The 27,615-nt window shown below is 43.1% G+C and overlaps 1 protein-coding gene and 1 long non-coding RNA gene across 2 annotated transcripts in view; one reads left to right on the plus strand and one right to left on the minus strand.

Annotated features, from left to right (window-relative positions):
• Positions 1–12,880, plus strand: part of LOC147627685 (uncharacterized) — a 29,277-nt gene extending 16,397 nt beyond the window's left edge. Inside the window, exons 2-3 of the long non-coding RNA XR_015268291.1 lie at positions 12,226–12,344; positions 12,442–12,880. This is a non-coding gene — a long non-coding RNA (uncharacterized LOC147627685). The remainder of the gene's footprint in view (positions 1–12,225; positions 12,345–12,441) is intronic.
• A 5,662-nt stretch (positions 12,881–18,542) lies between these two features.
• LOC147627686 (uncharacterized) lies at positions 18,543–19,486 on the minus strand. The gene is made up of 2 exons (XM_086815115.1): positions 18,826–19,486; positions 18,543–18,680 (listed from the first exon to the last, which is right to left on the minus strand). Exon 1 carries the CDS (start codon positions 19,482–19,484, stop codon positions 18,855–18,857), a length of 630 nt encoding a protein of 209 aa, XP_086671241.1. The 5' UTR covers positions 19,485–19,486; the 3' UTR covers positions 18,543–18,680; positions 18,826–18,854.
• Between the last annotated feature and the right edge of the window lie 8,129 nt (positions 19,487–27,615).

Below are 27,615 nucleotides of genomic sequence, written 5' to 3' on the forward strand. Positions count from 1 at the left end.
AAGGCCACAGTAAGGGCAAAGGGAAGTCTTCACAGGAGAAGTCTTCCGAGCAGGAGCTTGACGTGGATCATGACGCCTTTATTAGACTGTCTCATCTCGCCCGTTTGATGGGACATGATTATATCTTGGATATCTGGCCTGAAGCTTAAAGTTGCGGAAAACTTTAAATAAGTTGGGAAGGATGTCACTAGCCTAGACATTTCCCAGTATGAAAGGAGTCTGGTGGACTCCAAGATGTCTAAACATTTGGAAAGTACAAGCTTTGGGAATGAGGGATTGTCCTGGAATACAAAGGGGTAAAGAAGTTGATGGTGGAGAAGCTGGTGGTGGAGTTGGGGTGGCCAAGGAAGAAGGGACCTCGATGGTAAGCTTGGGATGAGAGCGAGAATCAGCTGATGAGGGTTCAACAAAGTGAACATCGTGAGAAATCACCAAGGATCGCGACTCCGGATCCCATAATCTGTAAGCTTTGGAATGAGAGCTATATCTAAGAAATTTGCAGTTCTTGGACTTGGTATCAAATTTGGATCTGTCAGAATCAGGGATATGAACATAGGCATCACAACCAAAAACCTTGAAATGAGAGACATAAGGTTTCTGTCTAGTAAAGGCCTCCTTTGGAGTCATATGAGAAACCGCTTTAGTAGAAGAACGGTTGATGATGTAAATGGCAGTGCTCACAACTTCTCCCCAGAAAGAGGAAGGAAGATCAAAAGAAGAAAGCATGGTGCGGGCCATCTCTTGAACAGTCCTATTCTTGCGTTCAACCACACCATTCTGCTAAGGAGTGTGAGGTGTGGAAAATTGACGGTTTATACCTTTCTGTGAGCAAAAATTATGGAAGGCTTTGGAGATGAATTCTCCTCCATTGTCGGAACGGACTTGTCGAACCTTCTGTGTGGTCGCAGTCTCGAAAAGAGTCACCCACTCTTGGAAGTGGGAGAAAGCTTGAGATTTATTTGGCAAGAGATAAATCCAAACTTGGTCCATATGAATGAGCTCTAGAATATGAGAAGCCCGATGAGAAGCCTCGTGAGGAAAGGCATATCCGTGTTGCTTGCCATGAAGACAAGCCACACAAGTGGTGTATCGAGTATGCCACAAATCCGTATCCACATGAGCTACCAAGGTATGATAGCTGTGAAGAAGCTACAACAAATGAGATTGGGACTCATTCAAAGAGCCTCTAAAGTCTTTCAACCGATAAAGACCACCTTTTTTTTTCCCAAGAAAAAGATCCTTCAATTAGTTATAGAAAAATAGCCACGAATGGCTAGATACAACCACAAAGGGCTAAATACAAACTCGCCTCATTTAAGGGCGGAAATCAAATGATCATAAGGGGAAGAGACGCTTCTTCTCCGGCTGGCCCGCTCTGTGAGAAGAAGGCTATCTCATACAGGGGGAGGAGGGGGGAACAACCACATTGGTGGTCTGTAATGCCAAATGGGGTCCCCGCCTCTCTTTGTGAGGAAAGGGCCAGGCCTCCAAAGTCTCAAGAAAGCTTCCCGCCGCTACCGCATGCGGTCTGAACCTCCTTGTAGCTTCCCCCACTGACCATTGAGGGTGTGAATGATATCAAGCCATATGCTCTTGATGGTCTTAGCCAGCGGAGTGTGGGTACCCTTGATAGCCTCGCTGCATCTAGCACGCCAAATGTGCCAAGCTGCTATGCTACTCTGCAAATCTCCCATCTTTGGCATGAGCCTGGCCGCCAGTCGCGTGTAGGTGGGGCTCTGCGTGGTACTGCTGCAATATGATGGTGAGAGACCTGAAGGCCTAGTCCCCCCCCATCCTCCTCATAACCCCTGACCACTCCAGCCTCTGTGGCCCAAGCGACAGTGCCCCATGTAATGATTTGGGTTGGTGCCCTGTCCATAGCAAAGATGCGGAGAATCCATTGCCAAATCTACTGAGCCTTTGGGCAATCCCAAAGGCAATGTCTCTGAGACTCTTGGGGGTGGCTGTACCACGGGCAAGTTGCTGGTCCACCTCCAACTGCTAGCCAAGTACCGATTGCCAAGCTCATATGTGCCATCAACCAAAGAAAGAGGGTGATCTCTCTAGGCCGAAAGCTGTCCCACAATCTCTTCCAGAAATCTGGAAGGAAACGCTGTGAGAGGCCCTGAGAATGCCAATGTGCTACTGTTACCGGTGTGCCATCTATCTCAAGCATCTAGGATCCTGCGGCCTAGCTGCGCAATATATGCAAAGAATGGGGCATCCAGAGTCTCCTCCCGATCCGCTAGATAATGCCCTCTCCTGGGTCCCATTGAAGGCGCGTGAGAGGTCGGCACCCCCATATCCATAGCCGCTATAATCTCTCCCTGGCCACCTAGGCTGGTGCTGGATCAATGTGCCATTCCCGTGCCCGAAAACCAATCACCCTCACCCTTTGCAAGGTGCAGCCATTGAAATCCTCCAAGGGAAGCTCCGATCTCTCTAGTTTGCCATGGGAACCAATAGAAAAGGTAAGCAGACCACTGGCCTCATCTGCTCCGCCACCACGAGGATATCATGTTTGGTAAACACGCCTAGCCACACTAGGGGGGTCGGGTCTGTGGGAGTCAGCCACTCCTGAGGGATAGTTGAGTCGATGTTGGTGCTGAGCCTATCTCTACCCCGGATCCCAGTCAGGCCTCTCTTGCATCTCCAGTGGTAACTGTCTGTGGGCGATCCAATCTCCAAGAGACCTGGCTGGTCCAATGCACAAGGTGCCCCGAGATACATGTGGTCGGGCCCCTAACATGTGGCCATTGGGTAAACGGATCAGGGGGTTCCAGACCAAAGGCTGCCGAAGCTGCTCCTCTGAGGTTACTGGAGCTATGTGTCTGATGGCTGTCCTAAGATGGTCCCAAGCATGAAGCAAACTGGCTGCAAATCTGGCCTCAAAAGCCAAGCTAAAACCACGAGATGTAATGACCTTGTGAAATTGGTACAGCACAAGTGTGGGCATGGTGGTCGGTTAGCAAGATAAACAGTTAATTGTTCATAATTGGGTGCCCGGACAAAAGGTTAATTTGTGGACATCCCCAAGTGTGAAGGGGACCAAGGGATTAAAGTTATTAAAGTTTATAACCTTGGGTGGCCCCTAGTAAACTTTATGAGGCCCTTAGGATAAGTTTGGGGAGGGGCTACTCCATTTTTGGAAGTATACGCCTCTCTCCCTTCTCTCTCTCTCTCTCTCTCTCTCTCTTGCTTTTAGAAAGGGCAAGGCGGCTGGCAACGTGGAGAGGAAGGCGTGAAGGATTCTCAAAAAGCAGGGACGCTGAATTCTTTGGAGGAGGGTCGCCTGAAGGGATATGTACAGGGCTGCTTGGCCGGTTCTCTCCATAGGCATACAGTTGGACAGCTGGCGCAGGTCGGCTGCAAGTTAGCTGGCGCAGGCGGCTGCAGGACAGCTGGCGCAGGCGGCTGCAGGACAGCTGGTACAAGCGGCTGCAGGATAGCGGGTTCAAAAAGAGATGGGCGAGGAAGACTGCAGGCGGGCGGTTGACAGGATAGCAGGCGCAGCCTGAAACTCTGTCTCTCTCTCTCTCTTTCTCTTCCCCTCGTGTGAGCTCTGGAGGGCAAAAGGCGGGTGGCCGCAATTCAGGTGAGCATACTCTATACTCTCAGGGCTGGTGTTTCTAAGGAGGATTGGATTGAGGGACAACAGTGTACCTGCTAAATATCTTTCTCTCTTTCCACTGGCTTACAACTGCTTCGGAGTTGTTTCTTTTGGCCCTTTGTGAGAGGAGGGGTGTGGCAGTTTGAAGGGTGGAAACAGAGTTAGATTGTGGATTTGTTCTTTGGCTGAGTTGGAGGCTACGATCGTGGAACAGCCAGATGCATGCTCAAGGCTTCCCGGTTGCATTGTCTTGGTTTATTAGAGGAGACAGCAATGTGTTGCTTTTGTGGGACACAGATCTATGTGTGTATCCTCTATGCTAAGAGGTCTTGAGGGTTGCCAGATTGGACATGCAGGTTTCTTTTCCTTGACTGGCTTTGTTGTACTCAGTTAAGCTTTTCCATTGAAATTGAATAAGGAAGTACCGAAAGGGGCGCCAAGCTTTGGGGCCAACAGGTGTCATTCGCCTTTTTGTTTTGGAGCTCTCTAGCTCCTGTTTGATTGTTTATTGTTTGGACTACAATTGGATTGGGTGACTGCTAGTCTACCGCACTTTGGTTTCTACCAGAGGCCGGTTTCAAGGTTCCGTTGCCGGGACTATCATCAACTTTCTTAAGGGGGTGAGCTCGTGGTTGTCTCGAGGAAAGCCATTGTTGAAAATTTCAGCAAGATGTCAGACTCAGAAGATGACTATTTTTATGAGGATGAGGAAGAGCAGGAGACCTCTCCTAAGAGAAATGAATCTGAGGATATACTTGTAGGAGAACAGGCTGCAGAAGATGCACGTTATGAGGATGTAACGCAGCCAGAAGACATGCCAGGTCAAGAGGAAGATGATGCCCAGTTTAAAGCTCGTTTGGCAAGGGCAGTGGATGTGTTTGTGCAGCTCACACAAAGTGAGAAGTTTGCTGAATTTATGAGAGCCCCTTCTGAACCTAAGAAGAAGAAGAAGAAAGAGCGTTCTGGGAACCCACCTCAGGGCAATAGTGGTGCCTTCCCACAAGATCCTGCTTTTGGACCGTTTCCTAACATGCAGAACACTTTTGGTGCAAACCTGCAGAGTTCCTTTTTCGGACAGCCACCTATTCCGCATCAGTCTATGCATCCAGGCTATTTTGGCGGTGGTTCCGTGTTCCAATCTATGACTGGGGGATACCCTCAGGAGGGAGCTAATTTTCAGCCTGGTATGCAGGGGAATATGTATGGTGATATGCAGCCCGGAATGCAAGGGAACATGTATGGGGGCATGCAGCCCGGTATGCATAGTGGTATGTTTGGAAACATGGGGGGATCAGCAGGAATGCATGGTATGCCAGGTGTGGGAATTGGCAATGTTGACCCTATGATGGGCATGAATGCTGGGGGTAGCAATCTTGTGAAGCCACTTCCTTACGATAATCTAACGCCTATGGGTAAGGCGAAGGATTATAAGGAAGGGGGAGCTGCAATGAAATTTGACACATTCAGCGGGGCCAAAGACAAGCTAAAGGCACTTACCTTTTTACAGCAGTTTGATGCTGCTTTTTTTGGTGGAAATTACACGGAATCCTCTAAGGTGAGAAAAGCTGCGACTTTTCTCAAGGGCAATGCATTGCAGTGGTGGTCGACTCTTCTTTTGCCGGGCATAGCACCATCTACTTGGATACAGTTTAAACAGGTGTTCTCTTCTGTGTGGCTCACATCTACTTTTGAGGTGGATGTAATGACCGCATGGCACAAGTTGGATGCATCGAAGTGTGAAAATCTTGAGGATTATAATAAGAAGTTTTGGGAAGCTTTACTCCCAGTTACTTCTTATCGTGCAGTGCCTTTGTTTGAGCAGGTTGAGAAGTATTGTTGTGGGCTACCCAAGGAAGTGCGTGACTATTGCATAAAGACTCGAGTAACAAATATGTCGCAAATGATAGAGAATGCTATGACGGCAAATGTGTTACTCACTGGAGTCTCATCTGGATTTAAAGGAAATAAAAGCACAAGCAAGAAATCTGAAAAGTCAGGGCATGCTTCGCGTGATGCAAAAGGGTCTATAGAGAAGCGGTATAAGAAGTTACCAATGCCCAAGAGAACTCCTGAGGAGAGACAGGCTTTGATGAATGCTAGGAAGTGCTTTTTCTGTACTGAGGAGGGACATATGTCTATTAATTGTCCCAAGCGTAAGTCCCAAAAGGACTCTGACACTAAAGGGGAGCCCAAGTCTAAGAAACCAAAGCCTTCTGCAGGGTTAGTTCGTGATCTTGTTGGGGAACAGCCAGGTGGTGAAGAGACTGAGTTGTGCAGGGCATAGGGCAAAGTGAGAGATCAGAATGCCGTGATTTTCTTTGACACAGGTGCTAGAGCCAAATTTATTTCACCGGATTTGGCTGGCAGATTGGGGATCCACGCAGAGGAGACGGTGCCTTTGTATGAGGCTAATATCTTGGGTATGCAGAACCCGTTATCCCTATTATTGGGAAGCTGAGGCTTCATGTGCAGGGTTATGTGGACAGGGAGGAGTTCTTTATCATGCCACTTGATAGGTGTGTTGTTGGGTATGCCATGGTGCCATAGAGTACATGCGGTGGTGGATACGTACAACAAGAAGATTAGTTTGACTCATAGAGAGAAAGAGCATATTTTGGATGTAAAGGTTAAGGGAAATCTGTTCCTATTGTATCGGCTTTGGCCATTTCATCAGTAATGAAAAAGCATCTTTCCGCGTACTTGGTTTTTGTAAAGGATGCAAAAGATGATGAGTCTAAATCTAATTTGTCTATGTTAGATAAAGACATGATTGATTTCTTACGTGAGTCCCAGGATTGTTTTTCCAAGTCATTGCCACGAGAACTTCCTCCGGAAAGGCCACAAGATCATGCTATTGATCTAATTCCGGGGAGTACCCCACCAAATAGACCGCCGTACCGTGTTAGTGCAGCCCAACAAGAGGAAATTATGAGCCAGGTACAGGAGTTGTTGAAAAAGGGGTTGATTCAGCCTAGCTCATCACCCTTTTGCTCACCTGTGCTCTTAGTGCAAAAGAAAGATGGTTCTTGGCGCATGTGTATAGATACAGGGCGCTAAACAAGAACACCATCAAGAATCGATTCCCTATTCCGAGGATCGATGATATATTGGACCGCTTACAGGGCTCCACAGTCTTTAGTTGGATAGACTTGAAAAGCGGGTATCATTAGATATGCATTAGACCCGAGGATGTGCATAAGACAGCATTTCGGACCACTTTTGGGCTATATGAGTTCTTGGTCATGCCCTTTGGTTTGACAAATGCTCCTGCCACATTTAACAGGATGATGGACAAGATTTTCCGGCCTCATAGAGCGTTTGTGGGCACATTCTTTGATGATATGATTGTGCATTCACACACAGAGGAGGAGCATAGGAGGCATTTGGCCAATGTGTTTGAAGAACTCCGGAAGCATAGGTTGGTCATTAATGGCAATTAGAGTGAGTTCTTCTTGGAAGAGATAATAGTGCTCTTGGAGGTGTCTCCATTTATGCATGTCACCGAGGCGGAAAGGAAGAGAAGGTTTCAATCGGGATTGCAACCCGTGTACAAAGCGGGACTACAAATGTATCCTGGTCATATCTTACACCAATTAATCGCAGCCGCCATTGCCACCGAGCAGTTGGAACTCAAATTGAGTCGATCCAATAAGGCTAAACCCTCATTTCAAGGCAAAGGGAGGACTGTCCAAAATCTGCAAAATGATGGACAACCACCTAAAAAGGACCAAAACCAAGATAAAAATGGTCCAAAGGCTCAAAATAACACTACCAAGAAGCCTCCCTTCAAATTGAGAGACTATGGTCTCACTCCGGAGCATAAAAAGCAATATATGAGTGAGGGGAAATGCTTTACTTGTGGTAGCACCGAGCATATTGCAAAGGCATGCCCAAACAAGAAGAAGCGTGATAATGCAAATGCATCAAAGCTCAATGTGCATATGGTTCCGGATGTACAGGGCAACACTTCACGTGATAGCAAAGATAGGGTTGTATGTAAAGCTTGAGGACAGCTCAAAGATCAGCCCGCTTTGTTCATGTTTGATGATTGTGCATCTGAAAATTTCATATTCACTCAGATGGCAGCTGCTTTGGGTATTGAAGTGGAGGACATGGGTCCTCAAATTGAAGCAAGGGTTGCCTTTGTTGGTAGAGAAGTGCAGGTCATGCCTATTTTTGGTAAGTTACGCATACACATTCAAGGCTGTGTGGATCATGGGTACGTCCAACTAGTTAGCTCAGCTCGTAGCTCGGTGGGGACAACCAAGACATGTGGGCTTGCCCACGGCTGTCAAGGTTGGGAGACCTTTTTTCAAAAGAAAAACTCATATAACACACACACACACACACACACACACACACACACACACACACACAAGTAGGATTTTCTTGTGGCGCCTTTGAATGGCTGTGATGTACTCTCACGATGGCACCACCAATCATCGGGAGAAGAGGAAGGTACTCCTTCCTAAGGCCTGGGAAACAAATAGTCAGTGGGAAGCTCGAAACGCCAGCCATTTGGTCAGAAGCTGGATCGAAGCCATGCTGCCACCGTGCAAAGAAGGCCTGTGCTGTACGCAATGCAAGGGGACTCAGTTGCATGACCCGGTCTGACGCCGATGGCGAGTCGAACTGCACCTGGTAGTATCCGTGTCCCAGAGGGTGAATATCGGTGATCTTTGCAGGCTCGCCAATGAGGCTGGCTTGTAAAAGATCCCTAAGTTGTCCGCACACAAGTTTGCAGACCAGGGTGGAGGCCTTAAGTGAGGCAACAGTCGTGGCTAGAACCTAAAGATCCACTTCGGAGAATGAAATGCAAGCAACAGTAGCCTTGGTCGGGGATGACGGAACTCCCATGGAGTCCTCCTGAGGGTGAAGACCAGAAAAGACTGAAGCTTGCCGAATAAAGCCAAAAACCCCAAAAGCTTGGAAGCATCAACCTGCACAGGAGGGGAAAAAGGAGGCAGGCAGAGAAACAAAACAGAGGACAGAACAAAAAAGGGGGAGGGGGGGGGGGGGCACAGGCACTAGCACAGGGGGAGTGGGGCGTAGGCGGAACAAAACCAGACCCCGAGGGGGGGGTTGGGGGGCTTAGGAGCGAGCACACGATTCTTCTTCGATAAAGACCACCCTCTTGGATACCTGTGGCAACAATCTACAAGGTGTTGGTGTCAATGATCTCGAGGACGGAATTGTCAAAGTAGACACCATATCCTTTCTCCGCAATCCGAAAAACTGAGAGGAGATTGCTGGAGAGCTTGGGAACATGAAGCACATCTCGAATGGTAGAAGGTTGGCCCGGGGAAGAGTTAAGTCGCACATTACCAACCGAAGAGGCCTCCAAGTTGGAAGCACTATCAACCACCCAATTCGTAAGACGTGAGGTGGAAGGAACAAGAGAGTTAAGAGGAAGCTCCTCAATACTGATGAAGACAGTCTTCTTGGTGGAAGAGGATTTTTGAGTTTGGTTGGTGGATGAAAAAGTTTGATTGGGGGGTTTCTTAGCAGAACCACCTTCTCGCTTCTTCTTGCGACAATCAAGCTGAATGTGACCTTTGAGACCACAATGACAAGTAAGCTCCTTATGAGCGGGATTGTTAGCAGGTTTGGAGTCACCTTTGTTGCTCGTGGAAACCTTGGACCGCCATTTGCTTTTTCCCTTAGCGTAAAGAATGGTCTCGGAAGTACACTGGCTGGTCTTATTTCTCATGGCCCTATCCGGAAGCATGCCAACAATGGTATGTAGATCAGGAGTAGAAGGAAGAAGTGATATAGTATCACAAAAAGTAAAGAAAGTCTTGGGCGATTTGGCGAGGAGCCGATTGACAAAGTCCTCGTCGGTAGCTCTGCTCCCGAAACAGACAAACTGCTTCTGAATGGTTATGAACTCCGTAACAGAATCCATGATGTTAGTAGTATCGGCGATCTTTAGGTTGGAGAGCTGATTCTCCAAGGCTACCTTCTGAGCAGAGTTCTCACGGTGATACCTCCTATGAATGGTATCCCACAATTCTTATGGAGTTTCCTTATCAATGTCGTCAAATTGATGAGCAATAGAGGGTTTTATGTTGAAGAAGATAAAGGCATGAGCCCTTACATCTTTGTCAGCCCAGGCATCAATCTCAGCTTGAGAAGAAGTAGCATCGGGAGAGGCATTAGTACCATAAACAATACTCCATAGCCGATGATATCGAAGGAGAGTCTTCATCTGTAGTGCGCAATCAAGATAATTGGTTCCATCTAAGATGGATTCCTTCGGAAGTTGAGGAATGGATGAAGAGATGATAGTTGGTGTAGAAGCCATGGGATTCCTAAAAATATCAAATAAATATCTGGATAAAAAGGGGATAAATTAGAGTGAAAGAGAGCTGGAGATGACATGCCCAACATCTCCTCTCAGCTCTAGCACGGGGGTTCGACTCCCATACGGGTAAGGAGCTGATCAATAGTATCTCGAGGAAGAGGTTTGGTGAAGAGATCAACATTGTTGTCCCGAGAAGGACAATACTCCAATGTAATGATGTTGTCGGCAACCAGCGCACGAACAAAGTGAAAGTGGACCTCAATATGTTTGGTCCTGCCATGGAAGGATGAAGTTTGAGCCAACGCCAAGGCACTCTGGCTGCCTGTAAGAATATTCAGGCTGCAAGACAGCGCACAGCAGGCGGCCATATACAGGAGCAAAACGCAGAAGGGCGCCTCCAAGGGAGTGCCACAGGCCGGCGAGTTTGTGGACGGAGGGGGCAGATAGGGTAGCATTTTTATACAGCCGGGTATATGTGGTTTCGATGCACAAACCAATTGACTACGCCCACCCTTCCTCCATTGTGCAAGGATGAAGCCTTCACCTAGTCCTTGACCACAAAGGTGTGCTTCTTTTCTTCAAGTACATCTGCGGTAGGTAAAGAACATGGACTTTCAACAGATGTTAGAGAGCTATTTGGTATCTTGGGAGAAAGCATGGTCACCAGCATTGATCTCTACAAGACCATAGTGGCGCCATATAGGATAGAGGGGAGTAAGAAGAGTATCCAGTAGTGGGAGAGAGTTGGCAGGTTGCCAACTAGAGATCTAAGCAAGAAAGGCAGCACATACAGTGGTAAGTCCATCCATAGATGAAGCTCAACAAGAGGGAGTGTGAGGATGTCAGAAAGCTTTCAAGAGACGAAGTGGTATCGATGAAAGGGTTTCCAAGAAAGGAGCCAATTCACGAGGATGAGCACAAGGAGTAGACACTACCAAGCTTGGAGGTGACAACCATCCCAAAGTCCATTGAGGAGGATGAGATGAGCGATTCCACAGTGTTGTCTACCATGCTAGCTGAGCATCCAGGGGAAGGGGTGCCTGTAGATCTCAACGAGACAGTGGTGGAGACATCATTGGAGACAACAGGTCGAGTAGCCATGCTATTGAGTTCGGACTGGTATGTGGAGCAGAGAGCGAGTTTGCCAGAAGATCTGTACCAGGGTGGAGTGGTGGAGCATCAATTGCACCTGTGCTTCAAGTTAAGCAGAAGGGGACGCACGTGCACTCTCTCCGGAATGTTGGACATGCTTCTATTCATTGGTCACATCAGAGGTCGAGTACATGGCCGGATTCATGTGTTTGTAAGGGCTATTGTGCTAGATCATTGTAATATTGTCCAGGCGTCCAATGAGCAACCCAGTGTGGATAGTTATTGGGTTATTGTGTGAACACACTTAGTTGGACATTATGATTAGGGTTGGTAGTGTTGGTAGCCAACTCACCAACATTAGACACTATAAATAGGAGTCTAAGCTTCAGCCTATTCAGTCATTGATCATCATTGAGTCATTGAGAACTTAGGAGTAGTGCTACCAGTGAGTATCTCTATTCAATATTGTATAGATTTCATGTTATTAATACATGGTAGATTAGGTCATCTCTCTATTGTGTATTGAGCATGAAAAAGAAGCAGTTTGTGCATGGATTTAGGTCTTTGATTAGGCGCTAATTGCGATCATTCAATTCATAAATATGCTTCCGCAAGCACCCATGTTACAACTCAATGATGGGTGCTTGCCCATTCTGGCCCGAGTGCAGTGTCACAAGTGCAGAGTTTATATTTTTAGCATTGTGGATGCTCTTTTTCCAGTTATTGTGGTTTCTATGCGAAGTGAGTGTGGATGGTGATAATGTGGATTTGTTTCAAGGCTGTGGCTATCTATTCAAGTGTTTATTTATATTAATGGTCAAGAGTGTTTAGACGAAACTCCGCGGGCGCCACCCAAATCCATTTCACGTGCCGCTCTATTACAATGTCGGAGAACGAAAAAAGCAGGGCAAAGCAAAAGAATAAAAAAATATGGAAAGGAAAAGCAGCAGTGTAAAAATTATATGGTTCTGTTGGCATGTAGAACACTGAACTAGAGGGCTTACTAGGTAGAGAGATAGGTGACATGAGAAGCGCAAGGCAATTGCTGGCAAGAGTGTTGAATGTTATGGCACTTAGTAGAAGGGTGGGAATCTGGGATAGTGCTAACCTGTTTGCTGTTTTGAGTAAAGTAGATTATTGTGCTTGTAAGGTCTGGCTTGTGATGTTTAAAGAGCATTTTGACATGTTTCTGGCTTGTGATGGTGTGGTCATTGGACAGAGTGGAAGTTCAAGATGCCCAAGTTAAGTGCCTCTTACACACAGAAGAGTCAAGACCGGGGATTAGACTGGATTCCTTGGATGGTTGCGGCTCTCGTCATAGCACACCTTTTAGCATTTGTATCCTCTTTTCTTTTTTCAGAAAGACTCCTCGGTAAGGAGTATCTTCTTGTACTGTAACTCTTCTCCAAATCTCTTAACTATTTTGACATTGTAGATATATTGGATATATCGCTTGGCAGTTGAGAAACCAACCAGTCGACGAAAAATACATTAGCAATGTGGACCGATGGGCTAGGCCATCTTGGACAAGGTAACATATGGCATGTTTGGATTCTTTAATATGGTATAGAAAAATGTTAACATCACACAATTAAATGGGGGTCGACAGTAGTGGTGGATTATCATGATCATATTTCATTTTTTCCCAACCAGAGCTTTCTCATTATGGCTGCGGATTTTATAATCTAACTGCATCAGTATTACTTCTAGAAGCAGGCAGTGTTTTTTTCTCTCCTTTTCAAGCGTTTCTCGTGGCAACATCCATAAGTAATGAATGTGATGTCTTTCTCATGGCATCATCCATCATTTTTTATTTAGTCATGAATGTGATGAAGTCCAGCATAGTGAAAAACTAAATAATCTCTCTGAAATAACTCTCCTTACGTTTGTAGTTAGTAATGCCTGGCAGTTCTTCTAGTGTTCTTTGTACATGATTTGCTTCAAAACCCCTGTTTGGAGTTTGTCTTGAACAACCTAATTTTAGAAATTATATGCATTCGCAGTCTGCATGCACATGATTAGACGGATGTGTGTGTGTGTGTGTGAGGGGATGGATGTGCGCACGCGTGTGTGTGTTCGTGCATATCTGAATACAAATAAATCAATAAAATGTACGCACATGCACATGAAATGTACGCACATGCACAGTTCACTTCTTTCTTATGTGTTTGTGTGCACACACATGCACATGCACATGAAAGTATGCATACTTTCTAAATGCGAGTTGAGGGTTTTTTTTTTTGGGTTTTTTTGGAGAAGTTTCTACACCGTAGAGGAAGGGTGAGTTTTGAACTCGCAACCCTGCGGGCAGAGCCGTTGGCTAGATGCAGTTGAGGTTAAGTAATCACTCAGGCAAGAGTTTGTCAACAATTATTCACTTGTTGATTATAGATACTGCAATGTTGAGTAACTCATCGAAACCAAGTAAAGGGGTATCACAAATTGTTTAGAGTTGAATGAACAATAACCAAAAGCACAACTTACAAATATGCGATACATCAAATCATTTGAATCTATATTGTACCTTGATTTTTTATTTGATTACACTAGATGTGTGTCACAAGATTTTAGATATCAAGATATAGTTTGTGACATTATTTGATCATTTTGACTTGTTCACTTATTAGTTAAGTAGCAAAGCATTCTTCATTTGGATGGCACACTAGAACTCACATCATTAAATAAGCTATGCAGTTTTTTTCTCTTTTTGTGCAAGTCCTTTTCATCATCAACCGATCTAAAAACTTCGTACAACAAGGATGCCATAAAATGACTAGTTTCAAGGCATTACACATTAAAAGAAAGAAGTGAACTGTGTTGAGGTATTTCCATTAATAGGAAAAGCCCCTTTGAACTATGTTGAGGTATTTCCTTCTCCTGGCACATTGGAGAACGAGAGACACACAGCTCCAGTACGTGTTTTGACTAGAGCTCAAGCTAGAAAGAAAGAAGAAAACACAGAGAATGCAAGTGATAAATCAGAGAAGACTTCGAAATCAAAAACAAGAAAGCGCCATAGAAGCAAGAGATTACGCAAGCAAGGCAAAAAGAAGAACTCAAGAAAATCCGAATCTTCGGACTCGAATTCAAAAGAGTCTCAGATTCTTGAAACAAGGAGAACCTGAGAATGGCAAAGAGCCAATGTCATTTTTTGATGTTAGCTCAGTGTTCACCCAGAATATTTTTCTTCTCAGATCTTAAAACTTGCAATTTTAAAATTTACGAGTTTTCCTTTAATATTTATAGGTTCTTTCACTAAAATGTTTAAAATCTTGCCAATTTTTAAAATTGCAAGAATAAAATTTACAAGTGAGATCACGAATTTTGCAGGTGCGTTGTAAGGGTTTGCGGGTTTTTTGTGAACACTGGTTCGGATACTCTTGTAGCTTCTTGGGAATCTTAGTCTCAATAGTGAGTCGGCTCTCATAAGCCTTTAGGAGTGCATCCAATGGCTCATTCTCTCTCTACTGGAGGAAAATCAAAAAGCTAACTTAGAGACTTAAAATAGTACACTTTCAATCCATGAGAAGCTAGGCATACCATTATCATGTTGAGGTCACCCTAATGATAAATAAGGTCACTAGCAGGCGATTTCATTGAACCTAGTGACTATTAGAGTGAGTCAGGCTCGTCACTCACTCTAATAGTCACAAGGAATGGTCTTTCTCGTCCTAGTTCTCCATCCCCATTTCATGTTCCTTGTGACTATGATTATGCCATGGTCAAGAGAGACCTAAAAGAGAAGCCTAAGCTACATGATGGAACAGCTCCATTTTGAAATGTAATAACATCCGATTCTCTCCATTTCTTGATCTCATGGATTTTTCATCATATCACAAATTTAACAAGCTACACTACCCTTGTGGAAATTCAATGTCCCCCAAGCATCTTAGTGTGTGAAAATGATACTTTTCTAGTCCTAAAAAGGGAATTTTTATCTGATTTATTTGGTTTTATTTTGGATTTTTGGGACTTGCTGTTGGGTCGACCGACATCACACCACCATATATATAGATTCGCTTCATCATTCAGTAGGAGCACCACATTAGTACCACATTGGTGATCACTTAAGTCACCACCACATCACACACCTGTTGCTGCTGCTATTGTCGGCGCCTGCACTACATCAGATCATCTTCACCATTCCAACACCAATGTTTCTCTTGCAACATATCTTGGGACAACAACTCTCTCTACCACAATAGAGCACTTCAACATTTTACATCAGCTCACACCTTGGGACGACAGCCCACTCTGCTACAGTAGAGCACTTTAGCGTTTTACATTAGCTGACACCTTGGGACAACAGCCCACTCTCTGTTATAGTAGAGCACTTCAGCGTTTTACATCAGCTCATATCTGCCGACTCTCTGCTCCAGCACATCTGAGTTTTTCTTCTCCAGTTCACCTCGGGATAGCAACCCTCTCTGCTCACCATCTCACATCATCGGGACGATAGCCCTCTCTGCTCCTCACTACCACTCAAGTATTACAGCACCCTTGTCACCAGAGCTTGCACCACTACACCACTCGGGACATTAGGTACTGTAGCACCCTTGTCACTAGAGTCTGCATCACTTCACCTTCTGTAACTATTTGGTCCTCCTAGCTCTATTTCACATGATGAAATCCATGCCTGGACACTAGACAAGTGGAAGACATGGGACAGGGTCCATAAGGTTTAATTAAGAAAAAGTTCCGTTCTTGGTCAAAAAGTAAAAGTCAAACAGGATTAATCGCGAGTCAAGGCACCATTGGAAAAGAGGAGACGAGCCGGACCAAAAAAGCTAAAAGACGCTTTCTCAAAAGCAACTCTAAGACCAAAAAGCAAGGCCTTAAAGCCAGAAAAGCAAAGCACCAAAAGTTGAGTAATATTTTATTAATAAAAGTAAAAAGAGCAAAAGCAAAGGCAAAAAGAGAAAAGCAAAGCATAAAAAGGCAAAGCAAAAGCATGAAGGCTTTTTGCCAAAAAGCAAGGTCTCTTACAAGTATAAAAAGGATTGGACTTCTCTTGTTGTACCATGAACAAGATCATTGAAGATTGAAGGAGATCGTGGAGTGTGTGTGGACATCATTATGATCATGGAGACCTTCTTTGCCATCAACACCTTCTCCAACTTGCTTTTCAGATGTAGGGTCAACCCTAAACTTGTATGGGCATATGCATGGGCGATACGGACGCATGTACAGAGCTATACGGACATGTACGACCAGAACTGCTTCAAAAATCCTAAAAATTGCTTTTTGGAGGTTTTTATTATCCAAAAACCATTAAAATAGATTTTATATTAGTTTTCTTGCGAGAAAGAGCTTTTCCATGGTTTTATTCATTGACAAGGTTGTAGGAGTTGTGGAGATTACTCATGGGAACTTGGACTACTTGAACTTGGACATAAACATGGAACTTGGACATAGAGCTTGGGCATGAAGCTCGGACATGAACATGAAACTTGGACTTGGATTTGGACTGACTTGGACTTGGACTTGGACTTGTTGGTGTGCTTGGCATCAGAGATCTCATGCCTTGACATCGACATTGATTTGGATATCCTACATCGGCATAATTGTTTGTTTTGTATTCATCGATTGTATTGATCTTGGCCAACGTGCCTGTGGATTGTTTCTGAATAAATTCCTAAAAGGGGACAAGGTCTATTCCCCGCACAATGTGGTGTACTGTGCAAGATCCCTATTCCCTTCTATCTCTCCCCTCTCTCTATATCTCTATCTCTTGGACAAGTGGTTGAGTTTGTCACGGCACGCTCCGCTGGGCTTACACGTTCCGTTGCCCACTACCACCTCGGAGTGCCTCTCCATCCACCGACGTGAGCCTTCGACACCGACCACCTCTTGGAGTGCCTTTGCCTCACATCAACGTGCACCTTCGTCATCAACCATGCTTCAGCTCCGACATTGTCTTTTTGCTTTTGCACTAGTCTTCTACTCAAAGTCACCTCACATCAAAGGGCCTCTTGTACACTCACCCATTTTCATGTTGTGTTGTTTTGCTTTGGTCTCTCGTACATCTGGTCCTTTCATCCTTTTGCCCTCACACTAAGTACCTTTCTTCACAAGAGTCAATGCTGGAATCAGTGAGCACAACTGTCATTTTCAATACTGGAATCTATATCACCAATGCTTATTAGAGAAGGTGATTGCTGCCCCCACAGAAGCATACAAGTTGTCAAAATCTGATTAAGGAATCAGCACACCTCCCTGGATGTCTCCAGAATGTATGATGTATAGCAACTGGAATGACATATCTGATGATTGCTTAGACAAGAGGTGACATTGTATAATCTACAATGCATAGCTACTTATATATATGCACACACACCAAGCTCTCTTCTACAACTGGCAAACAATGAAAGACCACCATAGAACCTAGCCGATGTATTCGCAGAAACACTGAAACTTACCAGATTGTATACAGAGCAGTCATGTAAAACTAACAGCCAAAAAAAATCCAAAAAGCTGCTGTGGAGCCTTATTGGACGAGTAGCTTGAGGTCATCTTTGTTTCCATGGAGAATACATAAAAAAAACCAAACTGTATGATATATAACTGGCATGGCATCTCTGATGACTTCTTAGAAAAAAACAGAAGTGAAATCGCAGCATCAACCATGCAAAGCCCCTCCCCCCCTCCTTCCCCGACCCCCCCAAAAAAAAATGATCAAAGGGCAAACTCAAAATCTCGTGTCAGATACAACTTTGCACTAGATTTGCAGAAGCACTGCAACTTACCAGATTGTATACAGAAAAAATCTTGTAAGGCTAATCATTTTAGCAAAAAGAAGACATGGCCAAAAAAAATCGAACAGTGACAAAGATGCACTGCTGTGGAGGCCAGTAGTATGAGGAGAAAACTCGAACTGGCAGATGACGACGACATTAGTCGTACATATCGGAAACCCTGTTGGGCAAATAGCCTGAGGGCATCTTGATAAAGGCAGACTGGAGCAATATGTATCTGAAAGCAATGAAAACTTGCAAGCATGTTTGCATATGAATCCACAGAGCATTCCATGGTCATAAGCTGGTCATTTTGTTGAAGTCTTCAAGGACAAGCCTCATCAACTCCTTCCAACCAAACACCTCAGAATCCTGCCCTTGTTGCATTGAAACTAGCCGCTTGATGGTAAGCCAATGTAACTGAGACGGAGGCATCGCAATAGGCCACTTGCCCGTATACCATGTGACATCTTTGCACAAAGAAGACTTGGTTCGATACTGAATGAAGTTATAGCAGACAAATGCTTTGACAACTTTCATCCCGAACTTACCTTTCAGTTGATCCCATGACATCACACCATTCTTATGTCTGGTCATCTCAGTAAGAACCTCCACATATAGTTCCTTTGTCCAGGAAGGAGGAACTAGCCGTGGAATAAGAGAGTCCGGTGAAAGCCCCATGTCGGTTTGATCTTGCGCCTGATAGTACATATGGAGCACCTCTTCCTTCCATGCTGCACCAACTTCCTGCACCTCTTCCTTCCATGGATCACCATATTTCAGTATAAATTCTGCAGTTGTTCGGAGGAATAAAGGTGCTCCTCCAAACATGCCAAAGGAGGAGTTCCAAAAAGTATCCGGGCAAGCCTTTTCTAGAAGGCACTCGAAGTAGGTACGGGCAGTCGGCTGAGGAAAGTCGCCAATGACATGGCAGAAGAACCTGTCAGCACCAATTTCATCATTCAACCAGAAATTCAAAGAGAAGTCCGAGCTCACAAGGACCACCACATTGGCTAGACGGGCTTCCTTAGTGATGTAGGTAAAGAATTTCATGCAAGAGTCTAGGGTGTCCTTTGAGTCTTTACCTGAAAGCCAAGCCTGCATTAGGTTCGCCTCATCCAAAACCAGCGTGATGAGTTTTTCTGGATGCGCCTCCACATAACTCTGAAACACCTTCTCGTTTGTTCACTTTGACACCTGATTGCGAGCCTGTCTTTGGGTCCTGGATGCCAAGAGTCGCTTCGCTTTCGACTGCATTCCAGGCATCTCTTATGAACTTCTGGATCCTGCCAGCAGTGCCGGTGCCACGATCTAAGGCAGCAAGCTTTGCTTGGAATTCCTGGAGAAAGAAATCGGGACTGTAGGCAGCGCCAGTGCACATATTCACCAACACTACCCCATCCTTCACATCTGCAGCTACCTTTTTCAAGATCAAAGATTTTCCACAATTTCTTGGTCCTGTTAACAGGAGAAGTCGACCCCGTCTGAAGCTGTCCGTGACAAACCTCTTCAGACATGCCGTTTCTTTCTCACGATCGAAGAGCTTGCCTGGCTCTACTAACCTCCTGTCCAGACGCTTTCCTGGCTCCACTTCTTCACTGTTCTCCTCCTGTGTCATCATGATGACCCGCCTTCTGTTGAAGCACAGCAGGGAGGGTGGTGTTGCCTGGTGAGGAAACGCTCGCAGCGTCTCGCTGGCTTGCATGGCGGAATGATTCCCGGTTCCTGTTGCCCGGTAAAGCATCTCCGTTGAGCTTCAGACAACCTTAAGAACAAGCTCATTTGATTTTGATTTTCAGTATAAAAACTGTGAAAGCATCATCGATCTTTTCAAAATTTGAAGCTGGTTCGTTGGATTGTTTACCCCTAACCCCACCATTAGGGAACGTGACTTGGGTTTCTTAGTATGAGATAGTGCAGAGTTTAGGCTAAGTTTGGTGCGGTGTAGGGAGAGAGGGGTATTAACGTCGGTAGAATGCAACACGAGGGCATATACGACCAATGGTAGAGAGAAAAAGTGATTTTATAGAGATGAGAGAGAGGAGAGCAATGTGACGAGGAGAGAAATTAGTGTTAGCCACCAGTAGAGAGTGTGAAAGCTCAGCTTAGTGCAAGAAAAACAAAAAAAGTAGAGAAAAACCAAGAAACCGCACCAAATTAAGCTATGGAAAGCTTCATGTAGAGCGAGAGTGATGGAGTGATGGTAGAGTGCTTTGATAGTGCTATAGAGTGCTTGACTAGTGGCAAGGGTGAATTTTGCAACAGTTTCACTAAGTGTTGCTATTACACTTGGGTCATTTTTTATAGCCGCACAATGTAGAATCCACCTGACTATAATCCGTCGGATTATAACTAAAATCTGTTGAATTATACGTGATTGGTTGCATGTTCTGCCAGATGTAACAACTAGATTAATCCGTTAGATTATCGTATAATCTGTCAAATTATAAATGTTACCTTTGACTTTGGTTAATTCGTCGGATCATACCTAAAATCCATCAAATTATAAATTTTTGCAAAAAATCCCAAAGTGTCAAATTTGTCTTCTAAATGTGAAATTTTACCCTTTTATGACATGTCCTAGTCCATTCCTTGAGCCTTTAAGCACTCACCTTGGCCTCAAATTGAGAACTTTTAAGCCCCCATCCAACGAACTTGGCTCCAATATCTTGCGCAAATCAAGCTCCAGCTCTAGTGGTGTCATCTGTGCCATCTCTGGAAGAATCTTCCTAATTGAGTCCCACTGGGTTTGTAGTCTTTGTTTGGTATGAGCTTTAATCTTTTGATCTATCATCTTGTCCAACCACTTATGCTTTTGCGCTGTCCTAAGACTAGTCTACCCCCTTCTTGGCCTGTTCTCCATCTCTTGAGTGAGTGGTGTTGGCACCAGCAAGGTTATAGTATTCATAGAAGTCGATTGAGATTTAATCCACACCATTGTTTCCTTATTTTGGCATTGATCTTTGTACTTTGCTCAGCTTGCTTGGGTATCCACTTTTGAATTGTCTTGACCGGTTTGAACTGAGCTTCACTTGCTGCCCTTTTAGGTGTCTTTGCTTGAATTGATGCCACCGTAGTAAGCTATTTGGTTACCCAGATTTGTGTGGCCCCTTCATAATAGCTTTGAGATGCTAGAAGTTTCTTAGGCACCCACTTTCAAGGCACTCTTATTCTCTGAGTTGCTTTTACTAGAGTTAATTAATCAGCCCTTTGTTGAGCTTGTTTGGAAGATTTTGGAACCTCTTTTGTTTTCCTTGTGCAATTCTTCATGGGCATCCTTTCCCTTCTCCTCTTGTTTCTGAGCAAAGGTCCTCATCATTGAAGAGGTGAAGTTGAAGTTCATGTCTCTGATGTAGGTTCTTCCCAACAAAATAATTTCTAGTAAAGCCCCTTTTGGTGCTACAACAAACTTTAAGATAGTCTTTTTCTCTTCCCTAGGCATTGTAGTCTCCAACACTCCAATTCGCAGTAGTAACCCACATTCCCCACATGAATCTTTGCACTCCTTTGTAATTTGTTGATGTGGGAAGCTCCAATATGAGCTTGATCTTACTTTCATCTATGGAGATACAATTATTGGATATAATATGGCTAAGAATCACCCCATGCTTCACCTAAATTTGACATTTGTGGGGGTTGAGCAAGATGCAATACAACCTGCACCACTACAACACTTTTTCTAAAGCCTTAAGATGTTCTTTCCATTGTGCATGCATACATAAATCATCAATGAAAACTTCCAGAAACTCTCTCAAATAATCCTTGAAGGTTGTGCACATAAGCCTCTGAAATGTTATGGGGGCATGAGTCTGAACGGCATTACTTTGTATACATAAACTCCATCTTTGGTAGCAAATGCCATTTTGCGTTGATCTTCTAGTGCTCTTTCATCTAATTATAACCTAAATACTCAAGTTAATGTTGCAACACATAGAGATTACTACCCCTTGTCATAGTTTAAGCATGTTCTTGAACAAGTTGTAGGCAAGGAGGTTTAGATGGCTCCTCAGGCTATAATCAAAATTTTATTGCACTTAAGGACCAGGCTACTCAGGCTACAACATTTTAGATGGCTACTCAGGCTACAATCAAATTTCTATTGCACCTCAGAACCAAACTAAAACGACTTTTGTGGACGACAAAGGGTGGTGTGTACGCTTATTGTGTTATGCCCTTTGGGTTGACCAATGCACTAGCCACATTCCAAAGGCTTATGAATACCGCGTTCAAAGAATTTCTAAGAGAGTTTTGGGAAACTTTCTTAGATGATCTATATGTTCATTCTGTCTTAAAACAACACTTGTCATGCCTAAGAAGGGTATTTGAAAGATGTCGACTTTATCACATTTTTCTAATCCTTTCAAATGCCAATTTTGGGTCAAACACGGAGTCATCCTCCTAGGACACATAGTGTCCAAAAATGGTATTTCCACTAACAAAAGAAAAATTAAATTTATTTTCGAATTACCACCACCAACAAACTATAAGAGAGTCTAGATATTTATGGGCCATGTGGGTTATTATTTCATTCTCTTTTATGCTAAGATAGCTCATCCCCTCTATAATCTTCTCATTGTATTTGAGTGGACTAAAGAATGTGATCAAGCATATGAGTTATTCAAACACGCTCTAGCTATAGCTCCAATCTTCAGAGTGCCGAATTGGGATGTCATTTTCCATGTGTGCATTAATGTGGCAAATTTTGCCATTGGATGTGTCCTAAACCAGCTAGGTGAGCATGGGATAGACTACCCTATAAGCTTTGCAAGCCGATAACTAAATGAGACTAAAATGAATTATACCACTATAGAATATGAAGGATTAGCATTGGTTTATGCTATAAAGAAATTTTGGCATTGCCTGCTTTGCTAATAAATTTGTTTTTTTATGTGGGTCATCAAGCATTGTTATACCTTGTTAACAAACCATGTGCTATAGGAAGTATTTCACGATGGTTGTTAATCCTTTTGGAATTTGATAAATCACAGTTGTTGTGAGGCTTCACAAAAAGAATGTCATGGCTGATCATTTATCTCGCATACCAAATGGTGAAGTTCCTTTTGGAGTTGACAATACATGTGGCAAGGAGGCCTTAATAAGGCAAGGTTACCCCCGATGCACACATACAGATTGCTAAACTATTCTAGGAAAATAATTGTTCAAGAAAATTAATATAAGCCTCCAAAACTTTGCTCTTTTAAAACCATTAGTACAAAAATATTGTACTAGCTCTCAAATAGCTTGACCGGCAAGCTCAACCTTGTTGGTTAAATAAGGGCAAGGGTTATCTCTAACAAGATGACCTTGTAAGACCACTCCTTTGGTTAGTTTGTTGCCATATGGATGAACTTGATGGCATGGAAAGCTAGCAGCTTGCATTTATAAAAAATCTCAATGATGCAATCATCCATACTCAATGAGAACAATAAGTTCAAAAAAATAGTTAATTCACCAAAGAAATCTCCAGAGCTTATATTCCCTTCAATTTTTTTGCTAGAGAAATCCAACTCAATATGTTTTTTTTTGGATAAATCCATAAAGGCAGGGAAACAATGAGCTCTTTGCAGATGAACCTCACTATGAAAGAAAATAGTAGGGTTAGGCACATTCACAAGAAAAAGATCATCGAAGTATTCAAAAGTGAAATTAAAATGCTTCAATATATCCTATCTTTCAAGTTTGCAAAGTCTTTTGCAAAACTCAAACCCAAAATAAAAAGGTACACGTTGCACCATATAGGGGGGCATGAGAAGACCATAGGTATGCCACAAACTTGTTGGTGTATACCTTCTTTGAGCCTAATTATAAATACATGATCAAAAGCCAATCATTAAGGAAATAATTTCGGAAGAAAAGGTAAGGTTGCTCACCTTAGAGTTACTCCAAGAACCTAACTTTTCAATAGCCAACAAATTTTTATTTGTGAGATATGTCTTTCTAGCTTCCTTAAAGTCCCATTCAATAATTTGCCTCATAACCACTTTAATGCCATATTCCCCTTTACATGGAATATAATCATAACCCTTCTTTATATTTGTAGCACGTACACTAAAGATTGTTTTAGGAAGATTGATAAAAACATCTAAGGACGAGTTCACAATCCAAAAGGATTGTATCGATGTCCCAATGGCTAATAACACTTTATGCTTTTTTTTTTTGCATTTTGCTTGTAATTGGAGAACACAAGTTGAAAAAATGCTTTGTAAAAGATTTGTAATCTCTAAATAGATGGAATTTTTAGCACTAGTATTCCATCTAAATTCTCCTTTATGAGCTTTAAATATCCCTAAGATATACGAGCGTTAGACAAATTTTAGCTCAACACTAGAGAGAAGTTTTGAGAGATCTCTTTTAATGAAGTTTACATCTTATTTTGAGAAAGAAGTAGCAAAAAATTGCATACCCTTAATGTGTTTATAGGCTAAATCAAGCATAATAATTCTACAAATAAAGGCTGGATTATTGGGAGTTTTATCAACTTCATTTATATAAAAAAATATGTGTTTGTAGGCTCAATGAAGCATAATAATTTTACAAACAAAAGTTAGGTTTTAGGAGCTTAATCAACTTCATTTATATAAAAAAATATCTTTAAAAAAAGCCCTCTCTCTTTTACAACTTTTATCATTGTAAAAATAATGAGAAATGTGATGGGGTAAGAAAACTTCCTGAAATATTCCAAAGCAAAAATGACCTATGAGACTACAAGAATACATCAACATCATCTATGTACATCATCCAAGGCAGAATCTCCTGCATGGGATGCTGTAGCATGAAGGTCATAATATTTATAAAAATCTTAATGATGCATGGGATGTTGTAGCATGGTCATAGTATTTATAAAACATCTCAATGATGCAATCATCCATACTCAATGAGCACAATAAAATCTTAATGATGCATGGGATGTTGTAGCATGAAGGTCATAGTATTTATAAAACATCTCAATGATGCAATCATCCATACTCAATGAGCACAATAAGTTAAAAAAAAAGTTAATTCACCAAAGAAATCTCCAAAGCTTATTCCCTTCAATTTTGTGCTGGAGAAATCTAACTCAATATGTTTTTTTGGATAAATCCATAAAGGCAGGCAAATAATGAGCTTTTTGCAAATCAACCTCTCTATGAAAGAAAATAGTAGGGTTAGGCACATTCACAAGAAAAAGATCATCAAAGTATTCAAAAGTGAAATGAAAATGCTTCAATATATCCTATCTTTCAAGTTTGCAAAGTCTTTTGCAAAACTCAAACCCAAAATAAAAAAGGTACACATTGCACGATAAAGGGGAGCATGAGAAGACCATAGGTATGCCACAAACTTGTTGGTATATACCTTCTTTGAGCCTAATTATAAATACATGATGAAAGAGCCAATAATTGAGTAAGGAAACAATTTTGGAAGAAAAGGTAAGGTTGCTCACCTTAGAGTTACTCCAAGAACCTAACTTGTCAATAGCCAACAAATTTTTATTTGTGAGATATGTCTTTCTAGCTTCCTTAAAGGCCCATTCAATAATTTGCCTCATAACCACTTTAATGCCATATGCCCCTTTACATGGAATACAATCATAACCCTTCTTTATATTTGTAGCACGTACACTAAAGATTGTTTTAGTAGGAAGATTGAGAAAGACATCTAAGGACGAGTTCACAATCCAAAAGGATTGTATCGATGTCCCAGTAACACTTTATGCTTAATTTTTTCTGCATTTTGCTTGTAATTGGAGAACACAAGTCGAAAAAATGCTTTGTAAAAGATTTGTAATCTCTAAATAGATGGAATTTTTAGCACTAGTATTCCATCTAAATTCTCCTTTATGAGCTATAAATATCCCCAAGATATACGAGAGTTAAACAAATTTTAGCTCAACACTAGAGATGAAAATAGGGAATGACTTGATATATTCACATGGATATAGATGCACTTATATAAAATTCATAGTGGTGCTTCATTCAACGGCCATGGAAGGAAAATTTTGAGTGTAAAAGAGTGCGTGAGGGGGAAGGGTGTGGAGATAGAGAGAGAGTAAGAAGGTGATAGTGGAGGGTGAGAAGCAAGAGAGAAAGGGAGTGGGTGGTCGTGAGTGAGCCGGTGGAGAAGGGTGCAATGTCCACCAATGAGGGGAGGAGGGTGATTTGAAGGTGGGAGAGCCGCCGTGTGGTGCTGATGGTGAAGATGGCCATGGTAGGAGCGGAGGTGTGTAGTTGAGAGGGGAAGGATGGCGGGGCGGATGTGTGTAGTCGAAAAGTGATGGCCCCATGGTGATGGTTTTGCCTCAGAGCAGCCGAGAGAAGGTGATGGTCCACAGTGGGGGTGATGGCCACCAAGAGAAGCCCACTGTGCGCAGCTGCAAAGAGGGTGACAGGGAGGAGGAGGTTGTCTTGCGAGCGAAGAAGCTCTGGTGATGGAGAGGTCAAAGCATCATAATATATATATATATATGTATATATATATATGTGTGTGTATATATATATATACATGAGATGTGATATGCCCAAGGGGTACCAGTCAATGAGACCTTAAATAAGGGGGCCCCTTTCAACTTTGGAAGAAAAAAAAACACTCACCCTATATTTATACGTACACATATTTATATGTATTAAATGGGTGGAAGCTCTAGCATATGTACAAAGTCCACGGGCCATTCAGTGAAAGGGAGAAAATATACTCCTAGCTATTTATTCATTGCTTAGAGGGAAAGTAAATACTCGTCTACCTTAATAAGGCAATGAACTATAGATAATGTATTGAAACCCTAAACAACCATTCCCATGAATTTTGAAAACAAGAGTAGAGCATACAAGTATGGAAATAGACGGGAAAAATCAAGACACAAGCTAGTATGTACAAGAATATGCTAGGGTTCCAATTAGAATTAGATGCTCCAAGTGGTGGGTGTGAAAATCCTAGATCATTAGCCCTCCCCCTAGGCTAGAGGCATTCATGCCTCTAGTAGCTTCTTGATGATGCTGCCATGGTCGAGGAGGACTCTCTTTCTCGTGTACTGCTTCAACTTGTTGATGATGCTACCATGGTCGAGGAAGGACTCTCTTCCTTGTGTACTGCTTCTTTGATGACAAGTCCATCTAGCCTTCTCATGAAATCAACCCTTTGGAAGTACGGCTTGAGCCTCCAACCATTGACCCGGGTTTTGTGCATTTTGCCAGACAAATCCCAAACCCAAAGCCAAACCCCCGTTTGAAGCACATCCAAGAAGAATTACCTGGTGAACCGCAGCTGTCGTGAGGATCTTTCTATTGGCTGAGCTCGTAACCCTTGAGGTCTCCAAGCTCTACAACAAGAAGATTACTTGGTGAACCGCAACTGTCATGAGGATCTTTCCATTGGCCGAGCTTGTAACCCTTAAGGTCTCCAAGAACATCCAACAAGAAGATTACCCATTGAAACACATCCAACAAGAAGATTACCTGGTGAACCACAACTGTCGTGAGGGAGGATCTGGGTGTGAGCCTACGTAATCCCTTTATCGTTGCCATATCTTGACGTTGCCAATTGCTCCTTAATGAGGAAGCATACTTATTTTTTTTTGCTTTTTAGGTTTTCTTATAGCCTGTTATAGCCTCGAGTCCTGACGCCCCCTTCTCTGGTTCAAACGAGTGTCCGTTTGCCTTGATTTGCTTAGGCACTAAGCACACGTGAACCTTAGTGATATTTTTCTAAAAAATGTGTATGCCACTAGTGTCTAAGATGGAAGCCGAGGTCTCAAAAGCGCATGTGAATGCCCTCGTTGGATGAACTTTTTCGAAAAAAGTGCATGCCAGTAGCATCCCAGATGGAAGAGAAGGTCCTAAAACCTATTTTCCACCACTTTCTCAAGATGAAATTTTTTTCTAAAAAGATTTTCCCTGTTT

Source organism: Cibotium barometz, chromosome 20 (assembly GCF_041138505.1).
Source record: "Cibotium barometz isolate CiBa-2024 chromosome 20, ASM4113850v1, whole genome shotgun sequence".
In the NCBI taxonomy this organism is placed as follows: Eukaryota; Viridiplantae; Streptophyta; class Polypodiopsida; order Cyatheales; family Cibotiaceae; genus Cibotium; species Cibotium barometz.